Genomic DNA, 20069 nt, shown 5'->3' with positions numbered 1-20069 from the left:
GAGGGTGGTGTGATCTGCCCAACGCATTACCGGGGGTAAACTTCCCGCCCTCCAGGACACCTACAGCACCCGATGCCATAGGAAGGCCAAAAAGATCAAGGACATCAACCACCCGAGCCACTGCCTGTTCACCCCGCTATCATCCAGAAGGCGAGGTCAGTACAGGTGCATCAAAGCTGGGACCTAGAGACTGAGAAACAGCTTCTATCTCAAGGCCATCAGACTGCTAAACAGCCATCACTAGCACATCAGAGGCGGCTACCTATAGACATAGATTAGGAACCACTGGCCACTTTTAGAAATGGATCACTAGCCACTTTAATAATGTTTCCGTATCTAGCATTACTCATCTCATATGTTTAAACTGCACTCCACACTAGTGATGCACCGATATGACATTTTTGGCCGATACAGATATCCAATATTTTCCTTGCCAAAAAAACCCGATACGATAACCAATATTTTTAGTTTTAGCAGCCTTTTAAGCATTCTAGTACAGTTAAATAGTAAAAACACACACATGGACACTGCATCGCAGTGCAAGAGGCGTCAATACAGTCCCTGGTTCGAATCCAGGTTGTATTACATCCGGCCGTGATTGGGAGTCCCATAGGCCGGTGAACAATTGGCCCAGCGTCGTCTGGGTTTGGCCGGGGTAGGCCGTCATTGTAAATAAGAATTTGTTCTTAACTGACTTTAGTTGAATAAAGGTTAAACACACACCAAAAAGTGATTTTGTTGGCATTTACGTATGTCCCCATTACCAGTAAAACATCATCAAAACCTACTTTCACTTACTTGCTGTGCTGTTTCATTGTTCGTTAGTTCAGTTGTTTCATTCTCAACCACGATTTCATCATACATGTCAAAGAGTAAAGTTTCAGCTCTGTCTGTCCGTGGTCTCTCTTCCTCGGTGCGCACTGTCACGGTGTCCGTTTCCATCTTGTCCAGCTGTGTAATGTAACATTTCACGTAAACCATGTTTCTTGTCTGCATCAAAGTAACAGCATAAAGCATGGTGGCGACACTGTAAATAGAGAATACCACCAAATCGCTTGCTCGCAGCCTGTGTCAGCAGTTTTGTAGAGCAGGCGTTTCAATGCCATGACAGAGGGTATCACGTCTGCTGCAGGCGCAGTTGATGAGTTTATTTCTCGAGTCAGTTGGTCGAATGGAGCTAGCTAGTGTGTTCATGTTTCCAAGCTTCAAACATGTTCTCAAATGCTATTGAAATGGCAGCAGCAGTATGAGAACCAGCACATTCATGAGCATGCAATACGGCTTTCCTCAGTACGAAATCCTCGACGACCCATTGTGATGTCAGACTCGGCATGCTCATGGGGTTGATGTCGCAGGTCCAAATGTCAGTCGTGAAGCTAATAGCAGTGACGCTATTACTGTGTAACTCCGGTAGGGCAACATCTGAAAAATAGCACACTTGGTAGTGTGTACCGGTGCGCAACCACCATCGCCCACGACAGAGAACGGTTGATTGTCAAGGGCAATGAATTCCATTATCTTGCCGTTAATGGATTGCGCCTTTGAGTTGTCTCGCTGAAATGTTCTTACTCTTTCAAATGACTGCTCGACTTGTTGACTGCTCGATCCACAAGGTAGACATTGTGGGCTAGGTCAGGAATGCTGTGTTGAACGTGTAGCACAAAATTAAACTAGACATCGTTAAACTAGACATCGGGCCGGTGCCAATGTTGGCATTTTTAGCTAATATCGTCCGATTCTGATATGTTCACCGATATATTGTGCATCCCTGCTCCAAACTATTCTACGGTATCTTAGTCACTTTTAAACTGTGTTTACATACTGCATCACCCATCTCATATGTACAGTTGAAGTCGGAAGTTTACATACACTTAGGTTGGAGTCATTAAAACTTGTTTTTCAACCACTCCACAAGTTTCTTGTTAACAAACTATAGTTTTGGCAAGTCGGTTAGGACATCTACTTTGTGCATGACAAGTAATTTTTCCAACAATTGTTTACAGACAGATTATTTCACTTATAATTCACTGGATCACAATTCCAGTGGGACAGAAGTTTACATACACTAAGTTGACTGTGCCTTTAAACAGCTTGGAAAATTCCAGAAAATGATGTCATGGCTTTAGAAGCTTCTGATAGGCTAATTGACATAATTTGAGCCAATTGGAGGTATACCTGTGGATGTATTTCAAGGCCTCCCTTCAAACTCAGTGCCTCTATGCTTGACATCATGGGAAAATCTAAAGAAATCAGCCCCCCAAAACATTGTAGACCTCCACAAGTCTGGTTCATCCTTGGGAGCAATTTCTTATCACCTGAAGGTACCACATTCATCTGTACAAACAATAGTATGCAAGTATAAACACCATGTGACCACGCAGCCGTCATACCGCTCAGGAAGGAGACGCATTCTGTCTCCTAGAGATGAATGTACATTGGTGCGAAAAGTGCAAATCATTCCCAGAACAACAGCAAAGGACCTTGTGAAGATGCCGGAGGAAACAGGTACACAAGTATCTATATCCACAGTAAAATGAGTCCTATATCAACATAACCTGAAAGGCCACTCAGCAAGGAAGAGGCCACTGCTCCAAAACCGCCATAAAAAAGCCAGACTACGGTTTGTAACTGCACACAGGGACAAAGATCATACTTTTTTGAGAAATGTCCTCTGGTCTGATGAAACAAAAATAGAACTGTTTGGCCATAATGACAATCGTTATGGGGGTGCTCTGCTGCAGGAGGGACTGGTGCACTTCACAAAATAGATGGCTTCATGAGGAAGAAAATTTGTGTGGATATAACATCTCAAGACATCAGTGTGGATAGCAACATCTCAAGACATCAGTCAGGAAGTTAAAGCTTGGTCGCAAATGGGTCTTCCAAATGGACAATGACCCCAAGCATACTTCCAAAGTTGTGCCAAAATGGCTTAAGGACAACAAAGTCAAGGTATTGGAGTGGCCATCACAAAGCCCTGACCTCAATCCCATAGAAAATTTGTGGGCAGAACTGAAAAAGCATGTGTGAGCAAGGAGGCCTACAAACCAGACTCAGTTACACCAGCTCTGTCTGGAGGAATGGGACAAAATTCACCCAACTTATTGTGGGAAGCTTGTGGAAGGCTACCCGAAACGTCACTTCCGACTTCAACTGTATATACTGTATTGAATATACTACACCACTGACTGTTAAACAGCCATCTCCAGCACATCAGATGCTGCTGCCTATAGACATAGATTAGGAATCACTGGCCACTTTAAGGAAATGAAATACTAGCCACTTTAATAATGTTTCCGTATCTTGCATTACTCATCACATATGTGTAAACTGTACTCTATACTATTCTACAGTATCTTAGTCACTTTAATTGTGTTTAAATATTGCATCACCCATCTCATATGTATATACTGTATTCTATACTTTGCCACTGTATCTTAGTCCAGTGCTGCTCGGACATATATGTACATATTCTTAATCCATTCCTTACTTAGATGTACGTGTTTTTTGGAATATGTTGTGAAACTGTTAGATATTACTTGTCTGTCGGAGCTAGAAGCACAAGCATTTCGCTACACCAGCAATAACATTTGCTAAACACGTGCATGTGACCAATACATTTGATTTGATTGATGACATTAGCAGAGCACAGCTTACCTTGAGGTGAGAGAACCACAGAAGGTTCTCATGTATGGAGTAAACACACCAGGCATGAGCCAGCCCAGTTAGCACAGCCAATACCAACCCTGCTGCTATGACAACAGTCTGCCAAGGCCACAGAGGTGGAATGCTCAGACGGTACCAATTCTGGGAATCTCTCCCAGAGTCTTCCCTTTCACTGACCCTTAAACCCCCTCTTGCTCCACCACATCTTTCAGCAGACATATCATAACGAGAGATGTCCCAGTAACTCTCCAGCTTGCTCAGTCCTCTCTTGCGTATTTCCATGTCTGGATGCAGGGTTGCTCATGCGCGTCTTGCCTCTAACATCCAGCAGTCACCCGCTGATGAGAAAGTACCCAGGTGGAGTCATGATTAGAACCTCTCCATGTGACCAAGGCTTACTTCCAAGCTCACTCCTCTCATCATCCAGCAAACAGTCTGGGGGAAAAAAGCTGGCCACTCACTCGGTTTCTGTTTTCCCAGTCGCTCTTTTAAAACTGCCCAATCTCTGTCTAATAACCAGTTGATGAAAAGAAAGCAATCACATTCGTTTTACAAGGCCATTAAAAAAGGCTTTAAAAGCAAAACAATCTGAAGCAAACAGGGACCAGCTCGGTCTGTGTTCTGGAAGACAACTGAAATCGCCGGACAGGGAAGGCGAATCAACTCACAACCACAACTGGTGACCTAACGGCACATCTATTAAAAAAGAGAGAGAGAAAGGAAAAAGACAAAGACAAAAAGCCTGGAACATCGTTTGGAAAAACGTTTGTCAGACCGCTTAAATATTTCTAAAAAGTGGAGTGAGAAGTGGCCAGAAATAAGCTTCGGTAGGTGCTATAACTGTCATGGACATGACTTAACACGTGATGAATTTAGTAGGCCCGGACGCAGCTGCTTCTCTGTGAACAGCGATGTCCCATAGGAAATAACTAAGAGACATGCCTACCTTTCAGAAACGCTACTGTAACATTCAGTCAACGCTGAGCCAAAACCCACCCAACATGCGGACGGTGCTTAAAAACAATATGGAATCATTCAATTCGGTCTCTTTCAAAACAAGCAGACTCCCAAAACAAAGCAGACATGACCGGCATTCTCCCATGCAGCCCTCAAGTCACAATAGATTAACTGCAACAAACAAATCACCACTGACTCCAAGACAAGGACATTAATATTCTGCATGTTTTACTGCACTTAGTCCCCACTTGATTCAGTCAAGAGACATTGTTCCTGAGGATAGCTGATGAAACATAAGGAGAGCATTGCTTATTCCAGTCATGGTCATCTCTACCCAAAGCCAGAACAAAGCATGAATCATATAAGGTAGTACCGGTAGTCATAGGATACCACTGTCGTCTAGGCTGTTCAGTGTTGTTGCTTTTTCCACAGTGTGGATTTAATATCTCTTAGAAAGCCACGACTAGAATAGCATTAACAGGCATCAGGCTTTACACACACACACACACACACACACACACTTTTCTGGGAAACTGCTAGGCTCACAATGTGCAGTGATGTCATCCTCTTGAACACTGTGTTAAATAAACACATGGAGTTTGAATAGAGGGGAGTCGCTGCTGCCAGCTCTGTAAAGTTACCCGCATTTATTATAAATGAGAACATCTGTCTACCTTCTCTACGTTCACAGAGAGACAGAGGCAGAGAAGGGGGAAAAACAACACAAAGACAAAGAAACAGAATAAAATCAAAAATGTGCATCCATGCAGGTTAGCTCAATTAGGTGTGCGCTTTGATTTCCATGACACACTAGCAAATTATTCACAGCGTGGATGAGTGGGCCGAGTTGTGCTGTGCATTTGTGTGGGAGGTATACACCTGGACTCTCAAAGAGAAAACACAGCACCGTGAGGGAAAAAAACCTGTCGACTACCACTGCTCCTGACAAAATCAACACCCGGGAATTATTGAGGAGGGAGGCCTGACAAGAAGCTCAAAATGTAGTCCATTTAATGACGTCCCAGACCACAGGAAAGGCACTTCACGTCAGACTGAACATGACATAATATCTTTGGGCAGAATCACATGTTCTTTTATACTGTCCTGGGAGGCTCAGGGTGGATTTGGTAACAACCGCTGGCTTGAATTTCAGGACTTTGGATATAAAAGGGCTGAAAAACAATCTGACTAGAAAGACGTGGAGAACAAATCCGTCTGTTTCACCTTGAGGTGTTTATGACATCAGGAAATCCAACAAAGGAAATAGGTCATAACTCATGATATGTCATAGAAGTTACACTTAAATCAAGATGTCTTCCTTTCTATACCCTATTCATTATTGCCAACAACTTGACTATATGATTCCTACATGTGAACTTGACGAGGGGTGGATTGCAGGACAGTCAAGTAACAATGGTGATACAGGGAGGCCATCTTAGGGGGTGATTCTCACCTTAATGTTGGAAAACCACAGGTCATTTTCATGGAGCGTAGCCACGTAGATGCAGCACAAGATGCCAAGACTAATGCCCACAATCCAACCTATGGCAACCCATAGCACTGTCCTCCATGTCCATACGCCTGAAGAGAGAATAACATAACACAAAACAATATTAAATGTCTCCATTGATAGCCTATAAATCTTTGGCTAAACAAGGTTCTCGTATGTATGCATTATGAGGCAACTATAAGCATCTTACGTTGACCAATGTGACACCATGCCTAACAGGATGTTAGGGATGACCAAGGAGGCAACAAGAGATACTGAGATAGGGTGCAAAAAAATGTTGGGGTTTTATTTACCAAATTTGCAAAATACAAATTATGACTAGAGAAAATAAACCAAAGTGCTTTAATAAAGACAAAATTGATTAATTAATTGAAATGAAAAACAGACTGTCCTAATGTCTCAACTTAAAAAAAGAAACAGATCTAAGGTGCAGGAACAGAACGTACATACGTCACCTGAAAAGAAGCGGTTTGACAGAGAGAATGTATGGGGAGTGGTCAGCGCCATTCATTTTAAATACACATCATCATGATATAAAGTGGGAATGTACTGATCAGATTTTAAATATAGTTATTTTAGCGTTAGCAGTACGCAAAAAAAATTATCTATGAATGAAACGGTACTTTGCTATTTTAACACGTCAAGGGAAAAATAGTTCCTCTGCGGTGAATAGAGGGGTGGCATTTCCCAACGCCCCTCCAGAAACATACTTCATGCTGCGCAGACATGGTGCTGGTGACTAGAGACACGGCAGTAAACGAGACATTATACAGAACTTTTACTGTTTGCTGATAAATGGTTCAATGAAAGTTAGATGGAGTTAAATATACAAGTGACTGTTACAACGTAAACTATGAAGCATGCATTCAACATAGAGAAACGATGATATCAAATGGCCAGATTGTATTTCTGCAATAAAGTTATGTATGGGATATAAGAAAACAAAAGCAAAGGGTCACGTCCTCATTTCTATATTATGTGTATCGCTAGTGTGTATTTGTGCTGCTAACAGCTTAGCTTCCTCCGCTGTCCGACTGCCCATACTGGGTTCGAACCAGTGATCCTCTGCTACGCAACACGTGACCACCCTCCTTGACAACATTCAAATGGGTTGAGCCCCCTAAAAAGGTACCAATTGGATGGCTCCATCCGCAACATTCCAAGCTAGCTGTAGAGTGAGTTTACGGTACATTCTGAACTCCATTACACTCATCGAGGGATGGGTATCGTTAAGATTTTAACGGTATTACTACTCTTACCGATACCGCTTATCGATCCGGTACTTTAACGATATTCTGGGTATTTTTGATATTTCTTCCGAAAAAAAACGAAACTAATTAAGAACAGAATTAACATTGCTTTGCTTTATTTTATGAAATGTAAAATAAGAAAAAATGATTTACAGCAAAATAAACAGCAATGTTTTGAACTTATCACTATTATAGACTAATGTTGTGATGATGGAAATGTAAAACAAATTAGATAAATAATATTTTCCTGCAAAAGAAAATACAGTGGTTTAGAGCAACACGGGTGGGGCGTGCAGGTAGGCTGCAAAAGGACTAACAGTTCTTAGCAGTTCTTCTGGAGAAAGATCAACATATTTGCCTTCTCTGGCAGAAGTCGGGACCTCTCCTGGCTCATTGTGTTCCCTGCAGTCGAAAATACCCTCTCGCTAGGGGTGGAGGAGGCTTGAGCACAGAGGTAGCTTGTTGCAATGTTTGTGAGGAGGGACAGAGTAGCCCTCTTCTCCCACCACATCACAGGATCTTCAGCCATAGGGACGGGAGGTAGGCCTTTGTAGAGCTCGACCTCTAGGTCAACACGCTCGCTGAGGTTGAGGGACGAGGTGTCCTGTTGGATCGTCAACCTCAACTCCCTGTCCTCCTGTGAGAACAGCTCCTCCAAGGCACTCCTTGTTTTGTACAATGGAGGGACTGTCTCCTCCATTTCCTCCTCCTCCTGTTGCAGGTGCTCTGTGTGTCTGCTCCAGCTCCTCTGTCAGCCCTGGTGTTGCTCCTGTCACATTGGCCTTAACAGTTGCCTTCCTCAGCCTGTCCCAGGTGGCGTCACTCACCGGCCTCCCTTTAAATCTGGGGTCCATTGCTGTGGCCTCATGCAGGAAGGCTTGAATGTCCTCATCCTGATAGCGCTCAGAGAGGTTCTCCCACACCTTCTCTTTGATGCTTGCCACGAACGTTGTATCTTCACGCTTCACAGTGAAGTGCTCTTCCAGTTTGTGGAGGATGGGTATGATCTGTCCACAGGTGGCATTCTTTTCACATGACACCCACAGTGTGGATGTATAGAGGATTCTCATGAGCTGGACAAACTCCTCAGCCTTATGGAAGTCCTCGTCCTTCAGACGGTCCCGGTTGTCCTTGGTCATTGCTTTTCGCAGTCGTGGGTCCAAGGCTGCAGCTTGTATCGCTGGATACGGCTCCATGAATCTCTCTATCATTAGAGCGAGTTCCATCTGGTCTTGACATCTGGGATGAGTGCCGCATGCGGAAGGTCTGAAACAACAAACATTTCATTACCGCACACTTGAATATTGAATTAAATTGTTAAATGTGGGAATTTCAAAATAATACTTCTAATAGATTGAACTGGCTTCTTACCAAGGAGCTGCTGCTTTTCCTTCAAGACTGTTTGGGACATCGAGGATCTCTTGAACCACACAACCACTGCTCTGATTCGGGCTGCCCATTTATCAATGGAAGTCACTTTGTAGATTTTCTGCGCTGCCAGATTCAATGTGTGTGCAAAGCATCCTATTTTTAGGAAGTGTAGCCTCTTGATGGCAACATCCATATTGCCACCATTATCAACAGTCAAAGCGTCAATCTTGCTTGGCTCGATCACAAACTCTTCCAGAATGTCTGAGATCTCCTCTGTCACTACTTCACCAGTTTGCAATTTGTACAATGCACTCTAGGGGAGGACCTTTTGTTTTACACTGCCCTGGCTTGTGTAGTGCACTGTAACAGTGAGATAGTGGTTCTGACAGAGGCTGGTCCACCCGTATGATGTGATGGCCAGCTTTGGCACATCCTTCAGCTCATACCAGGTAGGAATTAAATGTGTCACTGAGGTAACTCCTGGAGGGAGGGGTACATTTGGGGTTGAGTGCCTTGCTCATCTCTTTACAGTAAAAAAAAGAGCGTTTTCATGTGTTGAATTATTGTGTTGTTGTGTATTGTATTGTGGAGTGATGGGACTAACATACAACCCTTTTATACTACTATATCCTAAAAATAAATACAACTCAATATATACTGACAGCCTGTTACCTAAAGCCCTTGGACTCCACTGTTGCAAAGGGGTGTAAGGCCTTTCACTATGAACTTGATCACGGCTTGGTGGCACTCATTCACCCTCTTCTCAGGCATCCTCCCACTAGCTGCCAGCGTGAAGGGGCTTTGGGCTTGTCTTTGGCTTGGACCAGCAGTATTAGAGGGAGGAGTGGTTTGGTTCATTGTAGCTGCAACTTTAACAAAAACTGTGCATTTCTCTGCCTGTACACGATGCACTTTCGATAGATGTTTGCTCGTGTTTCCGCCCTTCCAAGCAAAGAAGTCTTGTTGCACTTGTGGCAACGAGCATTGTCAGTATCGACTCTGGTGAAGTGGAACCACACTTTTGAACGTGTAGTTCTCTCCGCCATCGTCACTAATTAAGGGTCTTTCTGGTGTGCGCTGTAGCGTGTGAGAGAGACAGGCTCCGCGTGAGAGAGATCTCTCTTCTGGATTGGGAATAGCGAAAATGCCTCAAACAAATGTCTTAATCTTATTGCAAATTAGAAACGGTTGTTGAGATAAAATGTGCAAGATAACGTTTATGTAGCAATAATAACCAGGAAATGTATTTTCTTAAATTTCTCTCGTACTGAAAGCAGAAGCGATAATGTCCCAGCTTATCGACACTATTGGTACACGGTAAGGGGCCCCGTTTAATACCGGGTTTCGGTACCCATCCCTACACTCACCCCTTCTAAACTCACTACACAGCGAGCTACCCCTGCTGTTGAGCTGAGCCCATCTGCCAATCCGGGTCAAAGCACCACTGTAAACGGCATCACTGTAAGTCGCTGTCCCATACAGGGCTCGAACCAGTGAACCTCTGCTTCACAACACACGTGACCGTCCTTGTTGACAACGCTCCAATGGGTTGAGCCACCCAAATACCAATTGGATGGCTCCATCCGCAAACATTTCAAGCTATTGTACGTTGTTAACTCCATTACGTATTGTTTAAAGGGAGCGTTAAGGTACATATATGCTATCTGTAAAGCAGTTTTTTTTTTTTTACTGTGTAACACGCGGTGCGGCCGTCACTCAGGGATTGGTCCAATAGGTTGATATGAATACTGAGCATGACACTAACCGTCTGAAGTCCTCGATAGGGGCTCTGCTGAAGGGTAGAACCTCTGGTTCAGGACCTCTGGACCAGGCTCCTTACTTCCTTTGCTGCCCTTCCTCTGCCTAAGGGCAGTCATGGTGGCTCACTGGAAAAAGGAGGGGCAGCTATTAGTCTTCCACACAAGATAGGGACGTACACACACACACACCCTGCCAAGTACCTCAACTCCTCCGCGGAGGAGTGAATCTCTGACTCCTTCGATTCTCTAATCGACATGCGCTGATTCACAAACATGTTTCGTTCTTAAACCCTTACCGTGTACCTATGCATATCCTCTGCCGGTGAATTCCTTTCTTTGTTTGCTGAAATGCATACTTTTTGATAAACCGTTAATCAAATACAAATCGCAGACTGTTTCCTCGTTGCTGTTGCTCTAAGATGGCAACTCGGCACGAATGCACATCTGCCAATTGGATCTCAACAAGGAAACAGGCTGTAGTTGTATTTGATTAACATTTTACTCAAAAGTATGGATTTCAGCAAACAAAAAAAGGCACGCAACAGAGGACAAACATAGGTACACAGTAAGTGTTTAAGAATGTACACACACACAGACAGAGAGAGAGAGTAGAAAGTACATTTAAATGCATAAGAGGTAACCATCCGTTCACACACAATTAGAAAATGACCGGTTAAAACGACATCCAAGTGTGATGCTGCTTGACTGAGGCGGTATGTGTCTCCTTCAGCAGGCCATTGTCCTATTGTATTACATCCTATATAGGTTATGGAATTGGAATCATAATGGACACCCATAGTATAATGCAAAGCATCTTTCGTATTTACCATGTGTCATTGTATAGGTTGCTATTGACTTAATTTGAACAGCAAAGAGCAATGTTTTCACCGTTACCTCATGGGACAGACTGCACATCAACATGTCCCCTGATGTCATCAAATAGTGACTGACTGTCTATCGAAAGTGTTTCGCGTCTCCATCATCCTATGCTGCCATTACAGTTTTGCAAAAAGAAAAACAACTAAACACAAACACATGTTTGTGGTAACCCATGAAAAAACCGCAAACAAACTACACAATTGTCTCTTGCTTTTCATTCATTCGCTGTTTTCATTCATCACACAGGCCTGGGTTGCTGCGGCATTTCCTACTCACGCCGCTGCTAGAATGTCATGAAATATCAGATCGCATCACTCGCTAATCTCGGTCTCTTCGAATGGACAGCCTCAGTATCGGTTTCATGCTCGGTCGATAGTGAATGTCGTTTTTGATAGCAACAAAAAAGGATTTGATTACACTTGTTCATACATTTATGCCTCACCCTCGACAGCGCTTGCAATCCCTTATTTGATGTCCAAAGGTTTCTCCTCTCTCCCTCCCACCGACACTTGATACATGCGTAGTCTCTAGTTCAGTTGTATAAAGGCTTGAAACAATGTAGCACATTTTCAGACCCGGCGCCTTCTATGTCACCCACAACGAGAAAAAAAATGTATTTGTTTAATATGCAGAGATGAAAAACTGATACTTTTTTATGTATAAATTAATAAATGAATATGAATAATTCTGGTCCTACAAAAATCGATACATAGAACACACAACAGCACAGCGCCACATCGTAGTCGAATTGCTTATTATTATGCTGAATGTCAACATCAATTAAAAAAGACAGCAACTCACACAATTGTAAACACTTAGGCTACATTCTGGATGTAAGATGTATAAAATGTACCACCACCACTATCAGGTTCCGGGAAGTTTGGTGACACCTATTCATTCAAGGGGTTTTCTTTATTTTTACTATTTTCTTCATTGTAGAATAAAAATGAAGACATCAAAAATATTAAATAACACATATGGAATCATGTAGTAACCAAAAAAGTGTTAAATGAATCAAAATATATTTTATATTTGTAATTCTTCAAAGTATCCACCCTTTGCCACAGCTTTGCACACTCTTGGCATACCCTCAACCAGCTACACCTGGAATATTTTTCCAACAGTCTTGAAGGAGTTCCCACATATGCTGAGCACTTGTTGACTGCTTTTCCTTCACTATGTGGTCCGACTCATCCCAAACCATCTCAATTGGGTTGAGGTCGTGTGAGGCTATATGACTGCGCCATCGACTTGATTATTTAGTAGACATCACTTGCTTATATTCAGTCAACAGATATATCTTAAGAATATAATGGAATATAATTGAACATTTTTGTTTCTCTTAGAATAAAAACCTTAGTGTAACAAAAGTTTTAGTAAGTAATGCTGACAAGTAGAAACAACAAAACAAGTGTATTTTTCAGGGTGTGCGCATGCAGGACAGAGGAATAGCAATTCTTAAACTATTGTTCTAAATTTAATCACCTTCTTCATCCTCATCATTCAGTTAAATGAAATTCAGTTTTGAAGTTGTGCACAATTATCAGTTTCTATTTGGTTTATGTCGCCCATTCATTATCAGTTAGAGACACAGTAGCGCCTTGGGACCCAAAAGCATAATCAGTGCTCTAACTCCCCCTTGCTGTGGTCTGGAGCAATGAAGCAGTGACGCAGGGTAACGTACTAAACCACAAATTACCTCTAAATCCCGCAGCATAATCTCAAAACTTGTAGTTGAGCAACCACTGTAGCCCTTACACAGCCTAGATGTGTGTTGGGTCATTGTCCTGTTGAAAAACAAATGATAGTCACACTAAGTGCAAACGAGATGGGATGGCGTATTGCTGCAGAATGCTGTGGTAGCCATGCTGGTTAAATGTGCCTTGAATTCTAAATAAATCACAGACAGTGTCACCAGCTAAACACTCCCACACCATCACGCCTCCTCCTCCATGCTTCAAGGTGGGAACCACACATGCGGAAATAATCCGTTCACCTACTCTGCGTCTCACAAAGACATGGCGGTTGGAACCAAAAATCTCACATTTGGACTCATCAGACCAAAGGACAGATTTCCACCGGTCTAATGTCCATACAGTAGGTTGTGTTTCATGGTCCAAGCAAGTCTCTTCTTCTTATTGGTGTCCTTTAGTAGGGGTTTCTTTGCAGCAATTTGACCATGAAGGCCTGATTCACTCAGTCTCTGAACAGTTGACATTGAGATGTGTCTTTTACTTGAACTCTGTGAAGCATTTATTTGGGCTGCAATTTCTGAGGCTGGTAACTCTAATGAACTTGTCCTCTGTAGCAGAGGTAACTCTGGGTCTTCCTTTCCTGTGGTGGTCCTCATGAGAGCCAGTTCCATCATAGCGCTTGATGGTTTTTGAGGCTGCACTTGAAGAAACTTTATAAGTTCTTGAAATGTTCCAGATTGACTGACCTTCATGTCTTAAAGTAATGATGGACTGTCGTTTCTCTTTGCTTATTTGAGCTGTTCTTGCCATAATATAGACTTGACTGATTAACTCAAACGCATTAAGGAAAGAAATTACACAAATTAACTTTTAACAAGGTACACCTGTTAATTGAAATGCATTCCAGGTGACTACCTCATGAAGCTGGTTGAAAGAATGCAAAGAGTGTGCAAAGCTGTCATCAAGGCAAAGGGTGGCTACTTTGAAAAATCTCAAATCTCAAATGTATTTTGATTTGTATAACACTTTTGGTTACTACATGACAAACTACATGATTACATATGTGTTATTTCATATTTTTGATGTCTTCACTATTATTCTACAAAGTAGAAAACAGTAAAAATAAAGAAAAACTCTGGAATGAGTAGGTATGTCCAAACTTTTGACTGGTACTGTACGTGTTAATATTGTACAGATAACAGGTGATGATAATAGTGGCAAATACTTGTATGTTTATGGTTGTGATGCATATGCTGACAGTAATTATTTATGAATAGCGCAATGAATCTCTAATATTATATATATTTTTTTAAATGTACAGGGCGAGCATGTTTCTTTTATTTTAGGTGCTTTAACAATGTCAGAATTATGTAGAGAATGCACGCATGCGCATGCACACGCACGCACGCACACACACACACACACACACACACACACACTCTGTCATTTTTTATACATTGATTTGTGGGTTACAAAGAGCAAGGTTTTCGGTTTGATATTTGTATATTTTTGTTGGGTAGTTATTATTAAATACTGTTCCAGTTCCTTATGAAAATAGTTCATTCAATTGCACGTCATCTTTATTATACTTAAAATGAATACATCACCGTAGGTGGAACTGAATTCCCCATAAACACCAGGACAGCGCATAGACTATTCTTTGATCTGGTTGTTATTTTAATCTGAAAGTCCCCATTAGAATAGATCTTGTACTTATATTACCCAATAATTACTGCATCGATCTGAAATAATGACCACTCCATCATTTATTGTGTCATATACATTTTTAAAGATCAAGTTCTGTCATTCCAAGATGGGGAGTAAACAAGTCCAAATTGAATCATTACATTGTATGGAGACCCCATTGAATTTCTTTGAGATATCAGACATTGTAGAGGACAAGAGAGAAATCTCTGGGCATCCAGATGGAAAAAATAGAAAGTGCAGCTGCTGACATGAAAGGGCTGAAGATTATCAAAGAGATTTAAGAAAATAAATTGGCAGGCCGCTTGCAGGAGCATAGGATTATGGGGCAAGAAAAGCGTAAATGTTTAATGGCTATCCTTTTTTTCGTGGAAGGTGCTTGTTTGTCTTGGTTTATTTCTTGATAAGCACAAAGGAAAAGTGGGTTGCACACTCTCTCCCCCGCTCCCTCTTCTCTCAATTCCCCGACCCACTCATGCCATCTCTGCGAAGTGCAAGAAGCAAGACTGAAAGTGAGAGGCCTTGGCCTATTAAAGTTAAGCCTCCATCTTTCCCAGAAGACCCTATTGGAATTCTTAAGCCATAGGATAGAAAATTCTCAGTGATTTCTTCTTTTTACTTACTTGAACAGAAAACAGGGTTTTTATAGCTTGGCAATTTGGGATCTAAATGTTACACAACTGTAAAGGCCTAAGAGTCACTTGAATTGAGTGTGAGTCCAGAGTCCTTCTTTCTTTCTTTTTTTCAATTGTGTCTTGATCTCCACTTTCACGGGGACCATTAAAGGTTTAGGTAAAAGCTTGATCTTGTAAACGAGTGAGTTGGTGAAATAATTTTTCTTAGCTGCTCTGAGAGGCGGTCAGGGTTTCCTGTAAAATGAAGGGATTATAGAAGCAGACAGTCTGATTCCCAATGAGGAGAATCCATCCTCTGCTTATCACTACACTAGCAGCTTGGGGTTACAGCACTTTCGAGGGGAGAAGTACAACCATATGAAGAAAAAAAGCTTCCCTTACCTTATTGATTTCAATTCCAGATCAATCTGCTCTGCTCATCTGCATTTTAATATTGCCTGGATACACCCACACTGTCTGTGAGCCTAGGATTTAATTAGCCTATATGTGAACCTGAAAATAACACTGCTAGCACCTTGCAATACAGTCAGCTTGCTTCTTCCCTCAGTAGTGCAAAACTAGTGTTACCACTATGAGATGGGGACCACCCATGTTGATGGATTTCCTTATCTAACATGTAGCTTCTGTGGTAGAATTTAAAAATACAATCTGCAGTAGAAACAATAACAATGAGATACCCTGCCTCTGTTTTGGTAAAAAGCTGAGGGATGGGGCTGGAGAAATGTAACCACTCTGAAATTCATAGACAGAGCTATAGAGGCAAAGACTGACAATCCATTGTATCAAAAGTATAGTTTCAACCATGTTTTGAGGCAATGCAGTGTTTGTTAATTAACAATTACATTGTTTAAAAAAACAATGGAGTAAATCAAACTTATATTTTGGGTTCTGATGGGGTATGACAGTTGAACTAAGCTCATGATGCATTTACAAGTTACACTACATGACCAAATGTATGTGGACACGCAATCGTCAAAAATCTCATTACAAAATCATGGTCATTAATATGGAGTTGGTCCCCCCTTTGCTTACATAACAGCCTCCACTCTTCTGGGAAGGCTTTCCACTACATGTTGGAATATTGCTGCGGGGACATGCTTCCATTCAGCCATAAAAGCATTAGTGAGGTCGAGCACTGACTTTGGGCGATTAGGCCTGGCTCGCAGTCAGCATTCCAATTCATCCCGATGGGGTTGAGGTCGGGACTCTGCGCAGGCCAGAGTCGTTTGAAAAGACTTTCTGAAATTTCAGCCTGTTTTGGGGAGATGGAGCTTTGACATCACCAGGCAGTAAAAATGGGTTATAAGACCAATAAGAGAGTTACACATCTCTCTGACTATAACAGCTAGTTTTCAGTTTTCCCCTCCCCACTCAGACCACTCCCAGATAGTCATAGCAAAATTATTTATTGGGAAATTGCTCTTTGCTAAGAAGCTATTTTTGTTTCTTTTTGAAATTTGAATTGAAAACAATTACAGTAAGGTACTTAATTGTTACCCAGAAATGATTAGATATTGAGATAAAAATGGCTGCATCATTGGACCTTAAGTAATATATATATATATATAAACTCAACAAAAAAGAAACGTCCTCACTGTCAACTGCGTTTATTTCAAATATTTGTATGAACATAACAAGATTCAACAACTGAGACATAAACGGAACAAGTTCCACAGACATGTGACTAACAGAAATGGAATAATGTGTCCCTGAACAAAGGGGGGGGGGGTCAAAATCAAACGTAACAGTCAGTATCTGGTGTGGCCACCAGCTACATTAAGCACTGCAGTGCATCTCCTCCTCATGGACTGCACCAGATTTGCCAGTTCTTGCTGTGAGATGTTACCCCACTCTTCCACCACGGCACCTGCAAGTTCCCGGACATTTCTGGGTGGAATGGCCCTAGCCCTCACCCTCTGATCCAACAAGTCCCAGACGTGCAGAATGGGATTGAGATCCGGACTCTTCGTTGGCCATGGCAGAACACTGACATTCCTGTCTGCAGGAAATCACGCACAGAATGAGCAGTATGGCTGGTGGCATTGTCATGCTGGAGGGTCATGTCAGGAAGAGTACCACATGAGGGAGGAGGCTGTCTTCCCTGTAATGCACAGCATTGAGATTGCCTGCAATGACAACAAGCTCAGTCCGATGATGCTGTGAAACACCGCCCCAGACCATGACGGACCCTCCACCTCCAAATCGATCCCGCTCCAGAGTACAGGTATAACGCTCATTCCTTCGATGATAAATGCGAATCCGACCATCACCCCTGGTGAGACAAAACCACGGCTCGTCAGTGAAGAGCACTTTTTTTCAGTCCTGTCTGGTCCAACGACGGTGGGTTTGTTCCCATAGGCAACGTTGTTGCTGGTGATGTCTGGTGAGGACCTGCCTTACAACAGGCCTACAAGCCCTCAGTCCAGCCTCTCTCAGCCTATTGAGGACAGTCTGAGCACTGATGGAGGAATTGTGCGTTCCTGGTGTAACTCGGGCAGTTGTTGTTGCCATCCTGTACCTGTCCCGCAGGTGTGATGTTCGGATGTACCGATCCTGTACAGGTGTTGTTACACGTGGTCTGCCACTGCGAGGACGATCAGCTGTCTGTCCTGTCTCCCTGTAGCGCTGTCTTAGGCCTCTCACAGTACGGACATTACAATGTATTGCCCTGGCCACATATGCAGTCCTCATGCCTCCTTGCAGCATGCCTAAGGCACGTTCACACAGATGAGCAGAGACCGTAGGAATCTTTCTTTTGGTGTTTTTAAGAGTCAGTAGAAAGACCTCTTTAGTGTCCTAAGTTTTCATAACTGTGACCTTAATTGCCTACCGTCTGTAAGCTGTTCCACAGGTGCATGTTCATTGATTGTTTATGGTTCATTGAACAAGCATGGGAAACCGAGTTTAAACCCTTTACAATGAAGAACTGTGAAGTTATTTGGATTTTTACAAATTATCTTTCAAAGACAGGGTCCTGAAAAAGGGACATTTATTTTTTTGCTGAGTTTATATACAGTGCCAGTCAAAAGTTTGGACACACCTACTCATTCAAGGGTTTTTCTTTATTTTTTGTATTTTCTACATTGTAGAATAATAGTGAAGACATCAACACTATGAAATATCACATATGGAATCATGTAGTAACCACAAAAGTGTCAAACAAATGATTCCTCAAAGTAGCCACCCTTTGCAGCATTGATGACAGCTTTGCACACTCTTGGCATTCTCTCAACCATCTTCACCTGGAATGCCTATCCAACAGTCTTGAAGGAGTTCCCACATATGCTGAGCAATTTTTGGCTGCTTTTTCTTCACTCTGCAGTCCAACTCATCCCAAACCATCTCAATTGGGTTGAGTTCGGGTGATTGTGGAGGCCAGGTAATCTGATGTAGCACTCCATCACTCTCCTTCTTTGTCAAATAGCCCTTACACAGCCTGTAGGTGTGTTGGTTCATTGTCCTGTTGAAAAACCAATGGTAGTCACACTAAGAGCAAACCAGATGGGATGGCATATCGCTGCAGAATGCTGTGGTAGCCATGCTGGTTAAGTGTGCCTTGAATTCCAAATAAATCCCTGACAGTGTCACCAAGAAAGCACCCCCACACATCACACCTCCTCCTACATGAGTATTCAGACCCTTTGCTATGAGACTCAAAATTGAGCTCAGGTGCATTCTGTTTCCATTGAACATCCTTGAGATCTTTCCACAACTTGGACTCCATCTGTGGTAAATTTAATTGGTTGGTCATATTCCTTCAGACCACTCCAATTTAGCAGGTATTGTTGAAATTTTTACTGAAATATAAACTTCCAATTACTACCAGAAAGATATCTGCTGGTCCACCCACCATCAAATGTCAACATGAAAGGAAATGTAAATTATATTATTATCTATATTTCTATTATGTCAACAGGTCTCCTAAGGAAGATTGACAGTTTAATTTAAACTGATATTCTCACTCGAGTCAACATTATCTGATGTGTGGACCTCCAACCAGCTTTGTGATATCATTCGAAAGGTGACATTTTATTTGTGTTCACATTTTAGTATTCATCAGCCAAAGCATGACACCCACCCTGTATTCAAGAGTATGCTGTGTCTAAACCGATGGTGGGGACAAAACAAACACCTCTGATGATATAAAATAGGGTCTAAGCCATGACATAGACTGACCAGGTGAAAGCTATGATCCCTTATTGATTTAACTTTTTAAATCCACTCAGTGTAGATGGAGACGAGATGGGTAGAATAAAAAATAAAAAGTAATCTTAGAAACAATTGAGACGTGGAATGTTTATGTGTTCCATTCTAAGGGTGAATGGGCAAGACAAAATATTTAAGTGCCTTTGAACGGGATATGGTTGTAGGTGTTGTAGGTGCAACACTGCTGGGTTTTTCCACACACAACAGTTTAGAAAGGACACCCAGTCAACCTGACAACTGTGGGAAGCATTGGAGTCAACATGGGCCAGCATCCCTGCCTGTGGAACTCATTTGAAATGTTGTAGAGTTCATGCCCTGACGAATTGAGGGTGTTCTATGTATGGAAGGTTTCGTTCAAATCAAAAGGGGTGCAGTCAAAAAGTGATTAAATTCATATGGAACGACCCATACACTAGTTCAATAAAAAAAAAAAACAG

General features: G+C 42.2%; 1 protein-coding gene across 3 annotated transcripts in view; it reads right to left on the bottom strand.

Moving 5' to 3' along the window:
* The window catches only part of LOC120046981 (probable C-mannosyltransferase DPY19L3), a 36779-nt gene extending 24885 nt beyond the window's left edge, over positions 1 to 11894 (bottom strand). Inside the window, exons 1-3 of one of the 3 annotated variants that reach the window (XM_038992539.1) lie at positions 11823 to 11894; positions 10520 to 10640; positions 6077 to 6204 (exon numbers count right to left, since the gene is read on the bottom strand). In XM_038992539.1, the coding sequence (XP_038848467.1) occupies positions 6077 to 6204; positions 10520 to 10631 (240 nt within the window). In that variant the 5' untranslated portion in view covers positions 10632 to 10640; positions 11823 to 11894. The other 2 variants (XM_038992532.1, XM_038992547.1) reach the window with 2 other exon arrangements.
* Positions 11895 to 20069: the final 8175 nt, after the last annotated feature.

The sequence above is a fragment of the Salvelinus namaycush genome, chromosome 1 (genome assembly GCF_016432855.1).
Source record: "Salvelinus namaycush isolate Seneca chromosome 1, SaNama_1.0, whole genome shotgun sequence".
NCBI classification, from domain to species: Eukaryota; Metazoa; Chordata; class Actinopteri; order Salmoniformes; family Salmonidae; genus Salvelinus; species Salvelinus namaycush.
Note: the sequence above shows the minus strand (reverse complement) of the source record. Positions and strands in the feature narration are given on the sequence as shown.